Source organism: Abramis brama (assembly GCF_963993115.1).
Source record: "Abramis brama genome assembly, chromosome: 12".
NCBI lineage: Eukaryota > Metazoa > Chordata > Actinopteri > Cypriniformes > Leuciscidae > Abramis > Abramis brama.
The window spans coordinates 17231034-17249434 of record NC_139974.1 but is presented as its reverse complement, the minus strand read 5'-3'; the positions used below and the strand labels follow the sequence as shown (position 1 = coordinate 17249434).

General features: G+C 38.7%; 1 protein-coding gene across 2 annotated transcripts in view; it reads right to left on the bottom strand.

The window, feature by feature from the left end:
• Positions 1-1438: 1438 nt before the first annotated feature.
• The window catches only part of cratb (carnitine O-acetyltransferase b), a 61897-nt gene continuing 44934 nt past the window's right edge, over positions 1439-18401 (bottom strand). Inside the window, exons 11-15 of one of the 2 annotated variants that reach the window (XM_084130995.1) lie at positions 12430-12552; positions 12201-12336; positions 12040-12102; positions 11827-11949; positions 1439-2244 (exon numbers count right to left, since the gene is read on the bottom strand). In XM_084130995.1, the coding sequence (XP_083987121.1) occupies positions 2041-2244; positions 11827-11949; positions 12040-12102; positions 12201-12336; positions 12430-12552 (649 nt within the window). In that variant the 3' untranslated portion in view covers positions 1439-2040. Of the gene's footprint in view, positions 2245-11826; positions 11965-12039; positions 12103-12200; positions 12337-12429; positions 12553-18401 lie in introns of both variants that reach the window. The other variant, XM_084130994.1, reaches the window with a different exon arrangement.

Sequence of the window (18401 nt, the reverse complement as noted above, 5' to 3'; positions counted from 1 at the left end):
ACTACTTATTATTCATTTATCCACAAAGGGGCATTCCAGAGTTTTGAAACCCTACAGAAAGATTATGGAGATGAAGATTAAAGATGATTTTTTTAGGTACCTGCAAGTGAGACATCATTTTAACGAAAATCTTAAAGGGGTGTTAGGAACAGATGAGTCAGGGTTCCTGGAAGTATTTTTTATCATTAATTAAACCCAGACCAAGCAACAAAATTATCTCCAAATTATACAATACCATACAATTATCTAAACAAGAGAATACAGAATACATAAAGAAGAAATGGGAAAGGGAAGTGAAAGTGATGATCACACAGGAGAGCTGGGGGAAAATATGCCAATTACAATGGTTATCAACCGGGTCAAACACATGGCGGGAGTTCTGCTGGAAAAACATTGCAAGATTCTTTATCACACCCATTCAGAAACGATACCAGGGTAGCGGAGATGCCTGTTGGAGACTTTGTGGGTCTAATGGAGCCAACCACTTCCATATTTTTTGGGACTGTCAGATAATTAGACCTTACTGGGAAGAGATCCATAAACATATAAACAATGTATTTAATGTAAACATCCTATTCAAATGTGAAACTGTGTATTTGGGCAATCTAGGGTTCGAAACATGGAATATTAACGCTGGCGATACTATTGGCAGCCAGTAAGAAATCTGTTACGAGGAAATGGTTAAAAGTAGATCCACCCACCATTGATGAATGGATTGAAATTGTCTATGAGATTTATGTTATGGAAAAGATATCCTTTTCCCTCAAAGTTGAAAAAGAAATTTTTTATAAGATTTGGACCAAATGGACTGAGTATGTAAAACCAATCAGATCTGATTTCATTTGACTGTACTTGTGCTTTGTGTAGACCTGCCTTCTTTGTGTTGTTTTAAGTACCTGAAGTGGTGCGCATCCCGGTTCCGTTCTGCTTTGTTATTGTTCCTAACTGAAATAAGTAGTGGTCCGTAAAAGGAAAACTCAGAAGGGCAATATGGACAACTCATCTAAACTTTCTGAATCCATCCCTGCCTATGTACTTGAACGCCTAAAATTGTAATTAATGTATGTGATGGGATTTTACCTTTCCAAATAAAAAAATAATATCAAAAAAAGAAAAGAATATTTGCTTGATTTATGTTCTACTTGCAGTATTTGTTGGGGCACATGGTATTTAAAGTTAATATTAATAGCTTTTTTTATTATTAAATGTTAAAGCCCCACCACTTTTGTAGTAGTAGTGCCACCCCTGGTGTGGCTTATATGTCCAAATATATTTTGTCAATGTATGTATTTTTGTGAAAAAAAGTTGTAACTCACATGGAAACCATAACTAAAGAAATTAACTACTTTGTGGTAAAATATAGAGAACATTTGTGAAACTTGAATGAGAGGAAATGTGGAGATCTCTGGCAAAAGTTTCTAAAAGAAAACTCATTTGTTACCAATGTACTCAATTTATTACCAGATAACAAACATGTTTTATAGAGGACATAATGAGTAACAACTCCTATATGCTTTAACAGTTATGATTACAGCTTTTGTAACAGTCAATGATTTCACACAAATCTTATTGTGTTACTTTTAAATATTTGGTCAATTTCTGACAAAGCACACATTTTATGAGCAAGAAATGTTTATCAAATTGAACAGCAGGTATGTAACACGTCACATGAAATCACACTTTATTTTAAACTATGATCTTTGACAAAGCTAAAGAGGGACCCAAGTCCACAGCATTAGATCACTAGCTTAAGCTTTTGGCTGTTCTTATAATAAAAATAATAAAGGCCATCATGCATTTCTTATTAGCAAATGGCCAATCATACACATTCACCTGCATCTCAGTGCTCAAATGCACTATTACTTGCAAACTTCCATTACGACCACTTAAACTTGCTCAAAGACCAGTCATTTAACAAAGCTTGACACTTTCAGGAATAAATTCTGTTCATCACATATTAAAGACTGGGTCCCTGAAGCTGCTGCAATGCTGGATCAGAGTTTTAAAACTGACTCTTAGTCTCTGGATGTCTAAACTGTGCTATACGGAGGGCTGAAATAACTCCTGGAGATCCCAAAGTGATCGTTCCAGTGTGAGAGCCAGTTTCTCTGCGTTGGTTTCCTCACAGCAGTTGAAAGCAGTTATGGAGAAGTGGACATGATCTTGCTGTGGATTGTAACACACTGCATAGCCATCTGGAACCAGTGGTCCAAAACACATCACACTGTCTGTAATGGTGGGCACCTGCACGGAGAACAAAGAGCAATGACATACAAGTAATTTTTACTTTTTCATTATGGTTTTCTCACCGTTTAGGCCTGCTGTGTAAATCAAACTATTTTAATTAACGTGGAAAGTTCTGGAAAGGTAGAGAATGGAAAATAGCAGGGTGTCATTTGCAAAAATCCAAAACTAGGGCAGTCAATTGATTTATTTTTAATCGCGATTAATCACATCTTTTTGTGCAATCTTTAATTTCGCACACTTATCGGGAAATTAAGTATACACCATTTATCTTGTTTAACACGTTCATGTTAATATAATTTGCTTTATTCAGCAAAGTAAACAACCAGATTGAAGGGTGATTCTCATAAAACTGTATTTCCTGCAAGCTTTTTTCATTTAATTTAGGTGTCTTTCCAAAAAGGACACTTGGGAGACTCCAAAAGGACACCAAATAACCAAATGATAATAAGGAGTCCATATAATTCATAAACCTATGCACACCAAAGCAGCCATGGACAAAAACAATAAATAAATAAATAAAATCTTTTCGGATAAGACTTCTATAAAAACTTTTCAGAATTCATAGTTTATAGTAGGCCTATGTAGGCCTAAGTGCAACAGCAAAGATCTGGTTTACATTTCAGATAAGTCAAGTTGCGATACTGAACAGGACTGTTTATGCAGCTGTATAGTAATAAAATAAGAGGCAGACAAGCGAGTGTAGCTCAACAACTGTATTCACAACAGAGCAGCCAGAGAACGCCCAGCCAGAAGCAATCGACAGCCGATCGCATGATTCATTACATCCCGTAACATCCCCCTTTACAAATATGAACTAAAGAATTCCCTTCTAAAATAAGAAGTAAATAAGAACAAAATACTATATAAACTTAAGGCCACATAACATTTAAAGCGACTGCAATAAACTTCAAATTAGGCACTAATGACCTGCAGTATCGCTGACTATAGAGTCCTTGTTACATTAACTGTTCTTTTCCTTTCCAAAAACTGCCACAGCAGCATTTCTAACCTATTACAAATCAAGCCTCTTAGGTGGCCTTGACAATCGGCCAGCCCTTGTGTAAGTGTGTCCATCTGATGATGAGGGTTTGACAGGGCCAAGTGAAGCCTGTGGCACGGGCTTCGCAGGAGGTGAGTCAGTGGATGGAAGGGCCTCTGCAACACTCCCTTTCAGCATAAGAGGCAATTCGGGTTCAGTACTGTCCAATGCTTGTGTGGTGGTTGGCTCTGCCGTTCTTAGGTGCACTCGGTTTCATCTATATAGGGATCCACCCGCATTCACAAGATAAGAGCGCGGTGCCACTTTCTGAAGGCAGGTGCCGACTCTCCATAGCGCAGGGTTTTCCCCTGGAAGGGGCTTCATGCGGATCCTCTCTCCTATGTTCAGCTCTGGCAGATCACAAGCTGACCTATCATAATAGGATTTTGCCAACTGCTTTCGGTGGTGAAGCCGCTCCACAACCCCAGTTACAACACTTGGCTCCAGAAGCGTGTTTGTTACTGGAAGAGACGTTTTCAGTCTCCGCGACATTAACCTTTGTGCAGGGCTACTGTCCATGTATTCAGTAGGGGTATTTCTCCAATGAAGGATTGATTTCCAAGGGTCGGTTCTGTCGTGCATAGCTTTCCGCAGAAGGTTCTTAGCAATCTTGACGGCTGACTCAGCCTTTCCATTTGATTTAGGATGTATTGGTGAAGCAGTGACATGCTCAAATTCCCAGCTGGAGGCAAAACGCTTAAACAGAGCACCAAACTGAGGGCCATTATCTGTGATCACTCTATCTGGCTGACCATGTCGAGCAAACTGAGCCTTGCAGCGCTTAATGACCGTCTCTGCAGATAGATCAGTAAGCAGTTCAATCTCCCAAAAATCTGAGAAATGATCCACAATTAAAAGATAGTCCTTTTGCCAGTGACTAAACAAGTCCATGCTGACGATCTGCCATGGCCTGCCGGGGATGTCATGAGATAGCATGGTTTCCTTCTGTTGGTTGTGCGCAAATTCATTGCAAGTCGAGCAGTTACTCACAAAGTCTTTGATTTCTGCTTGCATACTAGGCCAATACAGTGCGTCACGGGCTTGACGATAACATGCGTCACCTCCTATATGGCTTGAATGTATATGCTTAAGCATCTCTGGACGTAGTGACTTGGGGATAATAGCTTTCTGTCCACGGTACAAGATACCATCTTGCACACTAATTTCATCTCGATAAGGCCAGAATTCTCGGATGATGTGTGTTGTTTTTTCTTTCTCATCAGGCCAGCCTGCAAGGACAGTGGCCTTAAGGGCCTGTAGCGCATCATCCCTTTCAGTATGCTCCCTGATTGTCTTCAGCCGCTGGTCCGTCACATTCAAGTATTCTGCTTGGTTGATGAGTTGTACATCATCTTGCTCTTTCTGCAGATGGCATATGGCGTGCCGCTGGTAAACTGATCCCTTGCCTGTACAGTCAGCATGTCACTGATGAACATTTTAGGCCCCGGCTTGTAGACAACCTTGAGACTGTAGTTTTGAAGTGTCATGAGCATGCTTTGCAGTCGCTTGGGTGCACTAAGTGGTTTGCTGAATATAGTGATCAAGGGTTTGTGGTCAGTCTCTGCTGTGACCAACTCTCGTCCATACAGGTACTGGTGAAATCTTTGGCAAGCGAAAACGATACTGAGACACTCTTTCTCGATTTGGGCGTAATTTCTGTGGGAGTGAGGGCTCTTGAAGCGAAGGCGACAGGCTGTCCTTCTTGCATAAGACAGCACCCAAGACCACTCTGGCTGGAGTCACTTTGTACTGTGATGGGCTTAGTAACATCATAATAGCGCAGCACAGGCATCGATGTGGCCATGGATTTAAGCTTGCGAACTGCATCGTCATGTTTGGGTAGCCAGTGCCAAGGTGTGTTTTTGTCGAGCAAGCGCCGAAGTGGCTCGCAAACAGTTGACAAGTGGGGCATGAACTTGGCTAAATAATTAGCAAAGCCGATGAGACGCTGCACACCTTTCGCATCTGTGGGGTTGGGCATGTCCATGATAGCCCTCACCTTCTCTTGGTCGGGCTTCAAGCCTGCGAATGAAAGGATATGACCATGGAACTTCACTTCAGTGACCTTGAATTGCAATTTTTTTAAGCAGAGTCGTAGCTTGACCTCTCTGCAACGCTCCAACAGGGCCCGAAGCTTGAGATCATGATCACTTTCAGCTTGCTGGTCTGTCACCGCAGCCAACGACAAGAATATCATCAGCGATGGGCTCAATCCCCTTTAAACCTGTTAACAGTTCATGCTGCTTCCGCTGATACACCTCAGGTGCCACTGAGACACCAAATGGGAGCTTTAGCCACCGTTTCCTGCCCCATGGGGTCCAGAATGTGGTCATGAAGCTGCTCTCTTGGTCCAGCTTGCACTGTAAGAATGCATGTTTGGCATCAACCAAGGTGAAGATCCTTGCTTTAGGCAATTTGTATAGCACATCCTCCAGAGTTGGCATTATATAATGAGAGCGTTTCAGAGCTTTGTTCAGGAACTTTGGGTCCAAGCAAATCCTCAGCTTGTCTGTTTTTTTTACGATCACCATGTTGCTGATCCAATCTGTTGGCTCTGTAACATCTGCAATATGACCCTCTGCCTGATACGCATCCAGTTGGGCTTTGACGGCTGCTTTCATAGCGATTGGAACATTCCGGGGGGCACACTGTACCGGTGCAACACTGGTATCCAGCTCAAAGTGGACCTCACCAGGCAGAGATTCCACGGGCAAGTTGAACACATCACCGTATGTGTCAATTAACTGTTCCTTAGTCAGAGGCTTACACCGTTCATGTTCCATTTTGAGCACGTCATCTGGGATTGTAAACTGCATCAGACCTAGCTGTTCACAAGTAGATCCTGAGAGAAGTGGACTTTGATTTGTCTCTACTATCTCAAATGAAAATTGATATCTGTCTCCTTTGACCAAACAGTCTGTTTCAAAAACACCCATGGAGTCCAGCGACTCGCCTGAGTACAGCCGTAATTTGACATTACTGGGGCGGAGTGGTGTGTGTGGTGCCACCTTTACTTTATCCTTATAGCTCATAACATTGCATGTTGCCCCTGAATCTAACTGACAACGCAGTGACTTGCCATGCAATTGCCATGCAATCGCAGAGAAACAAACCATTTCTTTCCTTTCATGTGCACCGTGCTAATGGACTCAACTGTGTAAATATCCTCATCACTGTCCCCAATCGGCTCCTCCGTGGAATATTCCATGCAGTGAAGCTTCCCCTCTGTAGATCTGCTTTTGCTTTTAAGGCACACTTTAGCAAAGTGATTATCAGTTCCACAGAGTCTGCAACTTTTGCCGTATGCTGGACAATGATCCCTGCCTCTTGAATGCACATTACCACAGTATCGGCATGTCTTGTTTCTGTCTAAGAGTATTGGTGAATTACTCTGCTTCTGCTGGTTAGGCTTGAATGGTTTCCTAGCAACAGCGTGAACCGTTTCGGCTGGAGGCATGCACGCGGTATCCATCGCTCTCATATGCATAGCGGTCTGTTCAGCTGTGCGACACATCTCAATGGCTGTGAGCAGTGTTAATGTTTTTTCACTTAACAACCTGCGTCTGGTCCCTTCATTTGTAATGCCCAGTACGATTTTGTCACGAATCATTTCATCCTTCAATCCACCATAATCACAAGTTGCAGCTTTTTCTCTCAATCTGGTCACAAAATTGTCTATGGATTCCCCTTCCACCTGTTTACAACAGCCGAACAGATACCTCTCATAAATTACATTCCTGGCAGGCTTGAAGTATGCATCCAATGCATCTAGAGTGGTTTTAATGTCTCTCTGTTGTGCGTCTGTGAGATTCAAATTGTGCCGGTAAACATGTCTGCATTCAGATCCCATCATACTTCTCAACGTGGCAGCTTGTACCTCCCTGCTCTTTTCAGCCAGGCCCGTGACCAGCGCATAATCCTCGAACTCTGCTCGGAATAAGTCCCATTTAGCGCTCCAGTCTCCGTTCATGTTCATCTGTGTCGGCGGAGGTATGTTAGCCGCGATGTGGGCTGGTACGCCGCCAGACTGGCGAGGCGCGGCCGCAGCATTATCAGCGTCCATAATCGCAGAAATGGTCGGAATCAGCAGTTACAGCGTGAACTTGCAGTTACAGGACGAACGCGCTAGGCATCTTCTGACACCATGTTTATGCAGCTGTATAGTAATAAAATAAGAGGCAGACAAGCGAGTGTAGCTCAACAACTGTATTCACAACAGAGCAGCCAGAGAACGCCCAGCCAGAAGCAATCGACAGCCGATCGCATGATTCATTACATCCCGTAACAAGGACCACATGGAGATGCCAAAAAAAAACTAAACCACCTGCCTTGACCTGACTGCATATGCCTACTACTGTGCACAGATCCATTCAGAATTACTAAACACCGCAACATACACATGACAGATAAAAACATTATCCTGAGTGAAGGTGTTTGGAAACAAAGTGAATCAAACTTGACACTTGTACTGAACTTTGTCTGCATAAATACAATGTGCGATCAGTGCATCAAGAGCGCATATAAACAGTTTGTTTGCGCATCAATAATAACAGACTCACGCGTACTTACTGTACAACTCCTATACATCATCGCAATCGCCTTTACCTTGATTGCATACCCTATCCATCAAAACTTTACTAGCATGATGCCGGTTTGTTTTATCCAGCTGAGAAATTTAGTTTGCGTTATCATCTGGCCATACAGCACTGGGATGTTTTGACGTTCCGTTCATTCAAGTCAAGTCACCTTCATTCAGTCTGTTTTTCACACATGCAGCGCAATGCATGAGGGCTTGCGCTCTTCAGAAACAATCACAGAATATGACAGAGCCTCTAACACCTCTAACACTCTCAATATTGGGATGAATGAAAATTAAGAGTATAGATGAAAGTAAAAGAGAGAGGGGCATTTTGTTTATTTAGTTGATATATGACCCTATAACAACTGTGATGGACTGGGCATCTGTCCATGGTGTTTCCCTGCCTATGACCCAAGGCACTGGGATAAACTCCAACTCCTCCCAAGCACCCTCTTTGTGTGACTTTAATTTTTCATTACTAACTAGAAGAATGAAACGGCTCAACCACATACACCCCCTCCCCCCTCTTAAACTGATAGAGCACAAAAAAATAGGGGTGCACCGAAATTTTCGGCCGAAATGGCATTATCGGTTTCGGGCCGAAATAAAAAAAAACAGCCGAAAACGTAAACCGAAAATGAATGTCACCCGCCCCTCCCATCCGTGCGCAAGCGCTTAGGTTTCACTCACGGTCGAGCTGTTATCACGCGTCTGCCTATCAAAGATTAAGCATGTCAAAGGGCTGTCACTTATTGCACAATCGATCGGACCAACCAACACAAGTTTCGAAAACGAAAATAGGGAATCGATTTTAACGGCCTTCTCTCGGAGTGCGTCCAGCTCGTCACTATACGCTCGCAGCGAATGCGCGTCACACAGCAACTGCAGGTTCTGACACACACACACACACACACACACATAGCCTATTTATGCATAATATAGTGCATAATATGTAGCCTTCAGTAATGTTTTTCATTGATGTTATGGCAGTCCACATTGCTGACTTGTGCGCGTCTCAAGCGCCCTCTTTACGTTCGTACTAATGCCTGTTTAGTTGTCCGTGGATTTGCCTATATTTGGCGTTGAAAACGGATCAACGCCAAATATAGGCAATTTACTAACGATTCAATGAACACTTAGCCTATGTCTCAAAAATCGAACAGTGACAGCCCTATACGAGAGGACACCAAAGTTGCAATATGTAACATTTGTTCTGCAAAAATCTCCAAAATTGTGGATTTTTTTTTTTGCACAACTTTTAAAAAACTATTTTATTTGATGGAACATAAAACTTGAATAATAATATTATTTGGTATTATTATTTATATTTATTGTTAAAAATATTTTATGTTTTGTTATGTAACTGTTAATAAAAGTTTGATTATTATATTGTGATTTTTCATTTCAGATCCATTAAATTCAAGCAATATATATATAAGTTTTTAAAAGAAGCCATTTTCGGCTTCAGTTTCGGTTTTCGGCCAAGTGCATCCTAAATTTTCGGTTTCGGTTTCGGCCCAGAATTTTTATTTCGGTGCATCACTACAAAAAAAGAAGAAAAGAAGAAAGAAAATTCTGTTATTTACACACTGATCTTGGAGTGGCATCAATACACATTCCAGTCTAGTTCAAGTTAACTTCTGATTAATGACACATGGAAGTCCCACATCTAGATGTGCCGATATATGGTAATATGATATATCACAATAATGACCATGCACGGTATTGTTATAGTGGGCACATTAAAATACAATGAATAATTATTTATTACTATTTTGTAGAAGGCATTTTAAGAATACTTTTCCATCAACTGGTTAAAATGAAAATGCACATTCACTCAGCAGATGGCGCTGAAGGAACAGCAGACATGCAGCCGTTAGCCCTGTGACCCCTTAAAGGGACACTCCACCCATTTGCATTAAGCTTTGCATTGTTAGAAACCCAGTCATACTATTGAATGGTCGTGCAACACTCTCTCATTTTCCCCTGAGACGGGAGAAATCCGTTATTTACCTCTTACACTTCCTCCTACAATGACGCAAAAATCGTCATTTTGCGTCATTGTAGGAGGAAGTGTAAGAGGGGGGGATTTCTGTTGAGACTACAGACACTCGTTCCTCATCTTTCCCAGGGGCGGGAACCGCTCACGCTAGACCTATTACAGATCAGTGGGTGGGACTTTACTCTCTGAAACTGAAAGCAATATCCTCCATCTTGTTTGAAGCTAAGCTAACAGGCGCTGTGGAGACAGATGTAAAGTTATGACAATAGCGGAGGAGAGTGCTCAATATGATATAGAAGAAGAGGATTTCGGAAGTCTGATGCTTGAATCAGGTGTTTGTGGCTACCTTTACAAGCCGCATTATAGCGAAGAGCAGCCGAGGCAGAAGACCAGCTGCCTGCCGCGGACGAGGAGCCCAGACTGGCTTGAGTTAGGGCGGACTGGTGGCGCCGGTGATCTCACTATGCAACTACGAACACAGAGATAGAGTCCGTCTGCGGCAAAGAATTTCAACGATGACAATTTCGCCTGGACGAAATCTCTGAATCAGACGAGGACATGGACGCTTGTGTTGTGAACTATCCTACTTTCGCACCGCATATGTTCTGACTGAACATCCAGGTACCATGCAATAATTCACCTTTTCGAAAGAAATACAAACGAGGAGTAATGCACTAATGAGTTCGCCAACTAACTAGACATTTTGTGTGAAATGAATTTCAAGCTCTGGTGGTAGCTAGCCTTGTAGACGGAAGAGTGATTTCGCTTTCTGGATTAGTGGGAGTGGCTTGCGGAGCTGTGCAATGTGGTGCATTATGGGAGTTGTTGTCTTTCACACAAATGCGTCCTGAAGTTATTTTTTGTCTTTCCTCGGTCACGAAGGCACCAAATTCAAAATTTATTTTACATTTCGACTACATATATGACCCACTTTAAATAAAAAACAATGCTCAAATGGGTGGAATGACCCTTTAAACCAAGCAGCTGCGCTACTTTGTTTATGAACAGAATTCAGCCATAAACAGCCATTCAGATATTTGTATTCGCAATGGTGTTTATCACAGCACCAAATACTTATATAGATATTTAGTTTGCGTTATCATCTGGCCATACAGCACTGGGATGTTTTGACGTTCCGTTCATTCAAGTCAAGTCACCTTCATTCAGTCTGTTTTTCACACATGCAGCGCAATGCATGAGGGCTTGCGCTCTTCAGAAACAATCGCAGAATATGGCTATTTATCTATCACAGGCTATTTATTTTCAAACTTAATTTTTTTTTTTAATCAGGACTACAACATGCGCTAGATATTGATTGAAAATGTTCTGATTTCTTATTGTTTGGTAAAACTTTACAATAAGACTTTATTAGTTGACATTAGTTAATTCATTAGTTAACATGAACTGACAATGAAAAATAATTTTAAAGCATTATTAGCCTTAGTTAATGTTAGTTTTTAACATTTAATAATACATTATTAAAAATAAAAACCTGAGCTAACATGAACTAACAATGAGTAACTAACGTTATCAAAGAATAATAACTTCTGCAACAAATGTAGCTATTGCTCATTGTTAATGGGTTAATGTGTTAACTAATGAGACTTCATTGCAAAGTGTTACCTATTGTTCTTTATGATTATTTTGCACTTTAATCTGTTTGAAACATTTGTTTATTTTATTTTGGGTGTATTGTTTTATTGTATTTAAATATTCAGGGTTTTTTTGTTATAAGAAAAAAAGGTATTCAATCGGTTTATATGTGAAAACACTTTTTTTTGCAACATTACAATATTGTGATAATACCATATACCGTGATAAAAGCTTCAGCAAGATAAAAAATTGATAGTTGCCTACCCACATCATCACAATAAATGGTCAAAATAAAGATATAGCATGCAATATTTAATGCCCTGTTAACATGTGACATAAAAAACATTTTTTTTTTTCAACAGTTACCTGTCCTGTTCGGAGTTTCCAGTGAGTCGCAAGTCCATAGGCCGTGTCCATGAAAATTCTGGGCACACTAAGCCCCTCCTCAATGGCTTGAAGTTTAAGACCCAACAGGTGGCGGTCTATGCCCTGCCCCATCAGCGACTGATCAAAAATGGCACTCATTATGCAGTCAACATAAATTAGGATCTTTCACATGCAATCCTGTTAGTTCTTCACCTGTTCTGTGAGGATGCTGTAAGCATCAACAGCCTCTCTCAGCAGCTGTACTTTGGCTTCTCTCTTAAATCCATGCAAACAGACACATTTAATGATTAGTGTTACCCATAAATGTGATTAATTTCTCATTTGGTCTCCTCTCCACCATCCTAATTACTCACAGAAACTGCATCATCATCAAAGGCCTGTATGAAGCTCAGCATCTGATTGGTCGGAGAACGGATGTAGTCTGTTCGTCCTCCCCTGAACATCCTCAGAGAGGCGATGTCACAGGCCGCACACACTTCATTGTGAACTCTAGCAGAGAACAGGGACCAAACATGCAATTTATTAATTCATTTCATTATCTGTTGTTACTGGATGACAGAACAGTTTCTCTGAAAGCCTCACCGGTAGTAGGCCAGCTGAATCGCCAACTGGATGAAGGAGTTTGGACTCAGCTTGAGTTGTTTGGCAAACTCTTTTCCAAAGCGCTGGAAGTTAAAACATTTGATGTCCAAATCGTTGATGAGACTAAAGGGAGAATTTGTTTTTAAAAATACAGATTAGCTTCTTATTTTATCAGCTTTCAGTGCCTCATCTCCACTTCCTAATATACACAACATCACTACAATAGCCGCGTTTCCACTGTCGGGCCAGTGCGAGCCAGGGCTTTAAACGGGCCGTGCCGGGCTAATAGCCTCGGCCTGCGTTTCCACTGTCGGGCCAGAAGCTCCACAGCGCTTCACTAAAACACGCCCGTAACACGCCTCTCTGGAACAACGTCACACTAACCCATCATTTCACCAACAAATGGAAGTTTTATCATAAAACTAATCAGAAATCACTGGAAACAGCGTTGAAAACAAACACGATAAAAGCGGCCGTTTGCTGGAATTTTTTTGTTTTGTTTACTTGAATATTTAAAACCCAAGCATCGATGTTTTACCACAGGTTTACAATAAAAAGTGATACATTGATCATAATGAATTAATTTATGTCAAAATTGCACATTAGTCACTCAGAAATAAATTACCGTTAGGTCTATTTCACAAAAGAAAGAGGACACACTTACTTTTTCAGTCGCGTCTGTTTCTTTATCTGGTAGTTACAGGACACATAGATAGGCTACATCACATTTAGAAAGAATGATAATTTCTACAAATATATGCCATACGACCTGAGGAGCTTTAGCACTCTCTCGACTCCCATACAGATATTTTCAGTCAGAGAAACAGAGGAAGCTCCCGAAAAAAAAGTTACTTTATTTTATGATAGTCCGGTTTAAAGAGACGAGACGTAGGCTATACTGACAGATAAAATAAAAACATGACTGTGATAGCCTTTAAGATTGGTCCGATTTCTTCAAGCGTTCACTATGTTTTTTTTTACTATGCGTATCTTCAAGCGTTTACTATGTTTACTATGGTAACGGTTAGTGCGCATAGTCTTTTGCATCACAAACAGAAGGCATTCAAACATGAACGCGAGTTAAATTATTTTATAAGTCTTTAATGCTAACAGAATCATCCGGCGCTGCCGTCTCCCGAGTCAGGTGAACTCCGCCTCTGTTTGTAACCACTCCTCTAGCCCGAGCTGGCCCGCTTTGGCCCAAGGTATTCGACGGGCCAGAAATCCTGGCCGTTGGCCCCGAGTAAGCCCCGATCAAGCCCCGGAAGTGACAGTGGAAACGCGACTGGCCCTGGCACGCTCTAGCACGGCCCGGCCCTGGCCCGACAGTGGAAACGCGGCTATTGATCATAAAGGCACAGCTTTTCCAACCACCATTACACAGGCGATACGCAGCTCTATCTGTTGTTCAACCTCATATTCCATTGTCCTCATATTTCTGTGTTCTGGTATTTAAGCCTCAAAATACCGGTGATGCCAAAGTATTTCCTGAACTGCAAATATTTACACATACTCAAGTAGAGTGGCTCTTGGCAAGGCAAGGCAAGTTTATTTTTATAGCACATTTCATACACTATGGCAATTCAAAGTGCTTTACATAGAAAGGAATAAAAATAAGCATAAAATAAAAGCAAGGAAAATTAAAAGTTATAAAAGGAATGAATTAGAGTAAAATGAATTAAAGTAGTAAAAATATGATAATTAGAAAAAAAACTTCTCATCTGGCAAAACACTGGTGTATCTTATTTTGATCACACACGTAGCCAGTTCTGAAATAGTCAGAGGAAGCAGTGCAAACTATTTTAAATCGGAAGGTCTCCTTAATGATGTGCCACATGTTCCATTCATTAGTGCCTTCGGTTTGGTCTATACTGGAGTAGCTTTGCGGAAACACCAGACAACACATTAATCTTCTACGAATAATGATTTCAGAATACTTTAGAATAAATCAAGATGTAACATTTATTTGTCAGGTAAAAATGTATCATGCCAATTATAAAAGGACATGATTAAAAGCCAATTCTGTTGGGAAGGAACAACCAATCAGATCAGTTGTTACTCCATTACGTCAGTCACTTTCTGTTCCTGATGAGCGACCATGCTAGGTACCACTTGAGTTTGTTCAGCACTGAACTTAACTGTCATGGTCAAAGTGGATATGTTTAAGTTGTGCGTCAATGATACCATGTAAGTGATTTAATGAGTGTTTTCTATTGAGTGTCACATACGATGAATAATCAAAACATCGTGAGTTCATTTGTCTATGAGGTGACGACTATCCTAGAGTCTAGCCTAAGATGTTCATTTAATATGTATATTCCAAATACACTTGAGTTCAGTATAATACTGATCACTGATTAATGCTTTCCCTATAAATGTATGTTTGAATAATGTATAGATCGTCGTTCTGTAATTATATGTGTTAGCTTATTGTGTAATGACTCAGCAAAAGACATTTCGGATAATTCCGTTTATGAGCGCTATGCGCCACCTAGTGGTAAAAATCGGTATTACTGTAAGTAATGCTATGCTTATAACGATATTGGGATAAATGCCAGTTGTTAATGATGATGGAAATGTTTGATATTAGCTAATTATTGTTTATTATGCACCGTTTCAGACCACACAACATACTACCTCAGAGACCACGTCTGATAAGATAATTCCATGCAATGCCCTGTGGTCTGACTTTGCCGTTCATTGTGCTGATTATTCATGCTGGACTTAATTAAACCGTTACTTCTGATTCCTGCCTCCTGTGTTCTGACCGACACACCAGTGCGAGCACAGCTAGTTTGAACCAGTGCAATACAGTCCTAAGTAAACTCATTAACAAATTCAGAAATAATAAATACATGAGATCAATTACTCCAAGATGACTCTAAAGTAAACAATGCATTCCTGACAGAGACATGCAGTGGCGTGTGAGTGTTTTCCAACGGGAAAACACTGAAACAGCACTGTATGGGTTTTTTTCCTGGTTACAGGTTCCCAAAGTCTGCTCTGCCACTTCCCCTTAAATACCCAGACCAAAACAAAAGGGTTATACCAATATTTTTTAGAGTTGTTTTGGGTCAATTCATGTACCCCAGGGGGTAGCACCTGGTTTCAGGGGAGAGGGGAGATATCTTGAAGAGACATCACCCAAAGAGGAGAACAGAATTCTCCTAAGTTTTCAATCTTTCTCATAATACCAATGACTGCAATGAAATTAAGACCATTTTACCAATCGCAGTAAGACATTTAAAATGATACCAAACATGAAAAGGAAAAACAATAGATTCACAAGATACATCATATGTGACATATAGACATTCTTAGTGAACTTTTAGTGACTTGAATCAGGGAGAAAGGAAGGGATGAGGGAGAGGGGGATGCAGAGATAAGGAAGGAGAAAAGTTTGGACAAGACAATGAACTGTGCTCTTTTTTAGCGATCTTCTGTCCAGGGTGCGTTTTATTGCAGGGTGAGTTTTATCTCAGCTTTTGTCTTAGCAGGAAAATCAGTTTTTACAAAAGGAAGAATATAGTGCCGTCAGTCGGAAGTACAGTGGATACTCTGAGATTCTCCCATGATGGTCAGTCTTTTCTGTGGTTTTTCCCTCGGCGCGCCTATATAAATTTAGACGTCTCTAGAGAGATCAATTTTCACCTCAACTGAAATGAAAAGTCTTGCAGCTCAGACTTGGCAATGGCATTTAATATTCAAACCCATTTAAGAATTCGTAATAGCAACCTGTGTGTGTGTGTGTGCGTGCGTGTGTGGCTTCAAGAAAGCAAACATACAACTGTACTTAATTTGTGGTATTTAATTTTTTTTTTTTCATATTACTAAATTTGTTTCATAGTAAATTCTGTAATATATACACCATTATCAATTTTACTATTGCAGTTTTTTTGCGTTTATAATTTATAACTAGATGGTAAAGTTCGTAGACAAACTTTAAGTTGGCTTGAAAAAGCCTAGCCAGAAAGTTTGAAAAAGTTTTAAACTGTTGTAGCATGGTTTAAAATGATTTAACATGTTTTTAGTGAAGAAATATTAGAAAGAAAGAAAGAAAGAAAGAAAGAAAGAAAGTTTAGTTAGAAAGAAAGAAATATTAGTTTGAAAAAAAGAATGAAAGAAAGATTAGTTAGTTAGAAAGAAAGATTAGTTAGAAAGAAAGATTAGTTTGAAAAAATGAAAGAAAGATTAGTTAGAAAGAAAGATTAGTTTGAAAAAAGAATGAAAGAAAGATTAGTTAGAAAGAAAGATTATTTTGAAAAAAGAAAGATTAGTTAGAAAGAAAGAAAGATTAGTTAGAAAGAAAGAAATATTAGTTAAAAAAGAAAGAATAGTTAGAAAGAAAGATTAGTTAGAAAGAAAGATAGATTGGTTAGAAAGAAAGATTAGTTAAAAAGAAAAAAGAAAGAAAGATTAGTTAGAAAGAAAGATTAGTTTGAAAAAAGAATGAAAGAAAGATTAGTTTGAAGAAGAAAGATAGTTAGAAAGAAAGATTAGTTTGAAAAAAGAATGAAAGAAAGATTAGTTAGAAAGAAAGATTAGTTAGTTAGAAAGATTAGTTTGAAAAAAGAAAGATTAGTTTGAAAAAAGAAAGATTAGTTAGAAAGAAAGAAAGAAAGATTAGTTAGAAAGAAAGAAAGATAGAAATATTAGTTAAAAAAGAAAGAATAGTTAGAAAGAAAGATTAGTTCGAAAGAAAAAAAGAAAGAAAGAAAGATAGATTGGTTAGAAAGAAAGATTAGTTAAAAAGAAAAAAGAAAGATTAGTTTGAAAAAAGAATGAAAGAAAGATTAGTTTGAAGAAGAAAGATAGTTAGAAAGAAAGATTAGTTTTAAAAAAAAATGAAAGAAAGATTAGTTTGAAGAAAGATAGTTAGAAAGAAAGATTAGTTTGAAAAAAGAATGAAAGAGATTAGTTAGAAAGAAAGATTAGTTAGAAAGAAAGAAAGATTAGTTTGAAAAAAAGAAAGATTAGTTAGAAAGAAAGAAAGAAAGAGAGATTGGTTAGAAAGAAAGATTAGTTAAAAAGAAAAAAGAAAGATTAGTTAGAAAGAAAAATTTGTTTGAAAAAAGAAAGAATGAAAGAAAGATTAGTTTGAAGAAGAAAGATAGTTAGAAAGAAAGATTAGTTTGAAAAAAGAATGAAAGAAAGATTAGTTTGAAGAAAGATAGTTAGAAAGATAGATTAGTTTGAAAAAAGAATGAAAGAGATTAGTTAGAAAGAAAGAAAGATTAGTTAGAAAGAAAGAAAGAAAGATAGATAGAAATATTAGTTAAAAAAGAAATAGTTAGAAAGAAAGATTAGTTTGAAAAAAGAATGAAAGAAAGATTAGTTTGAAGAAGAAAGATAGTTAGAAAGAAAGATTATTTTGAAAAAAGAATGAAAGAAAGATTAGTTAGAAAGAAAGATTAGTTTGAAAAAAGAAAGATTAGTTAGAAAGAAAGAAAGATTAGTTAGAAAGAAAGAAAGAAAGATAGATAGAAATATTAGTTAAAAAAGAAATAGTTAGAAAGAAAGATTAGTTAGAAAGAAAGAAAGAAAGAAAGATAGATTGGTTAGAAAGAAAGATTAGTATAAAAGAAAAAAGAAAGATTAGTTAGAGAGAAAGATTAGTTTGAAAAAAGAATGAAAGAAAGATTAGTTTGAAGAAGAAATAGTTAGAAAGAAAGATTAGTTTAAAAAAAGAATGAAAGATTAGTTCGAAAGAAAGAAAGAAAGAAAGATAGATTGGTTAGAAAGAAAGATTAGTTAAAAAGAAAAAAGAAAGATTAGTTTGAAAAAAGAATGAAAGAAAGATTAGTTTGAAGAAGAAAGATAGTTAGAAAGAAAGATTAGTTTAAAAAAAGAATGAAAGATTAGTTCGAAAGAAAGAAAGAAAGAAAGATAGATTGGTTAGAAAGAAAGATTAGTTAAAAAGAAAAAAGAAAGATTAGTTTGAAAAAAGAATGAAAGAAAGATTAGTTTGAAGA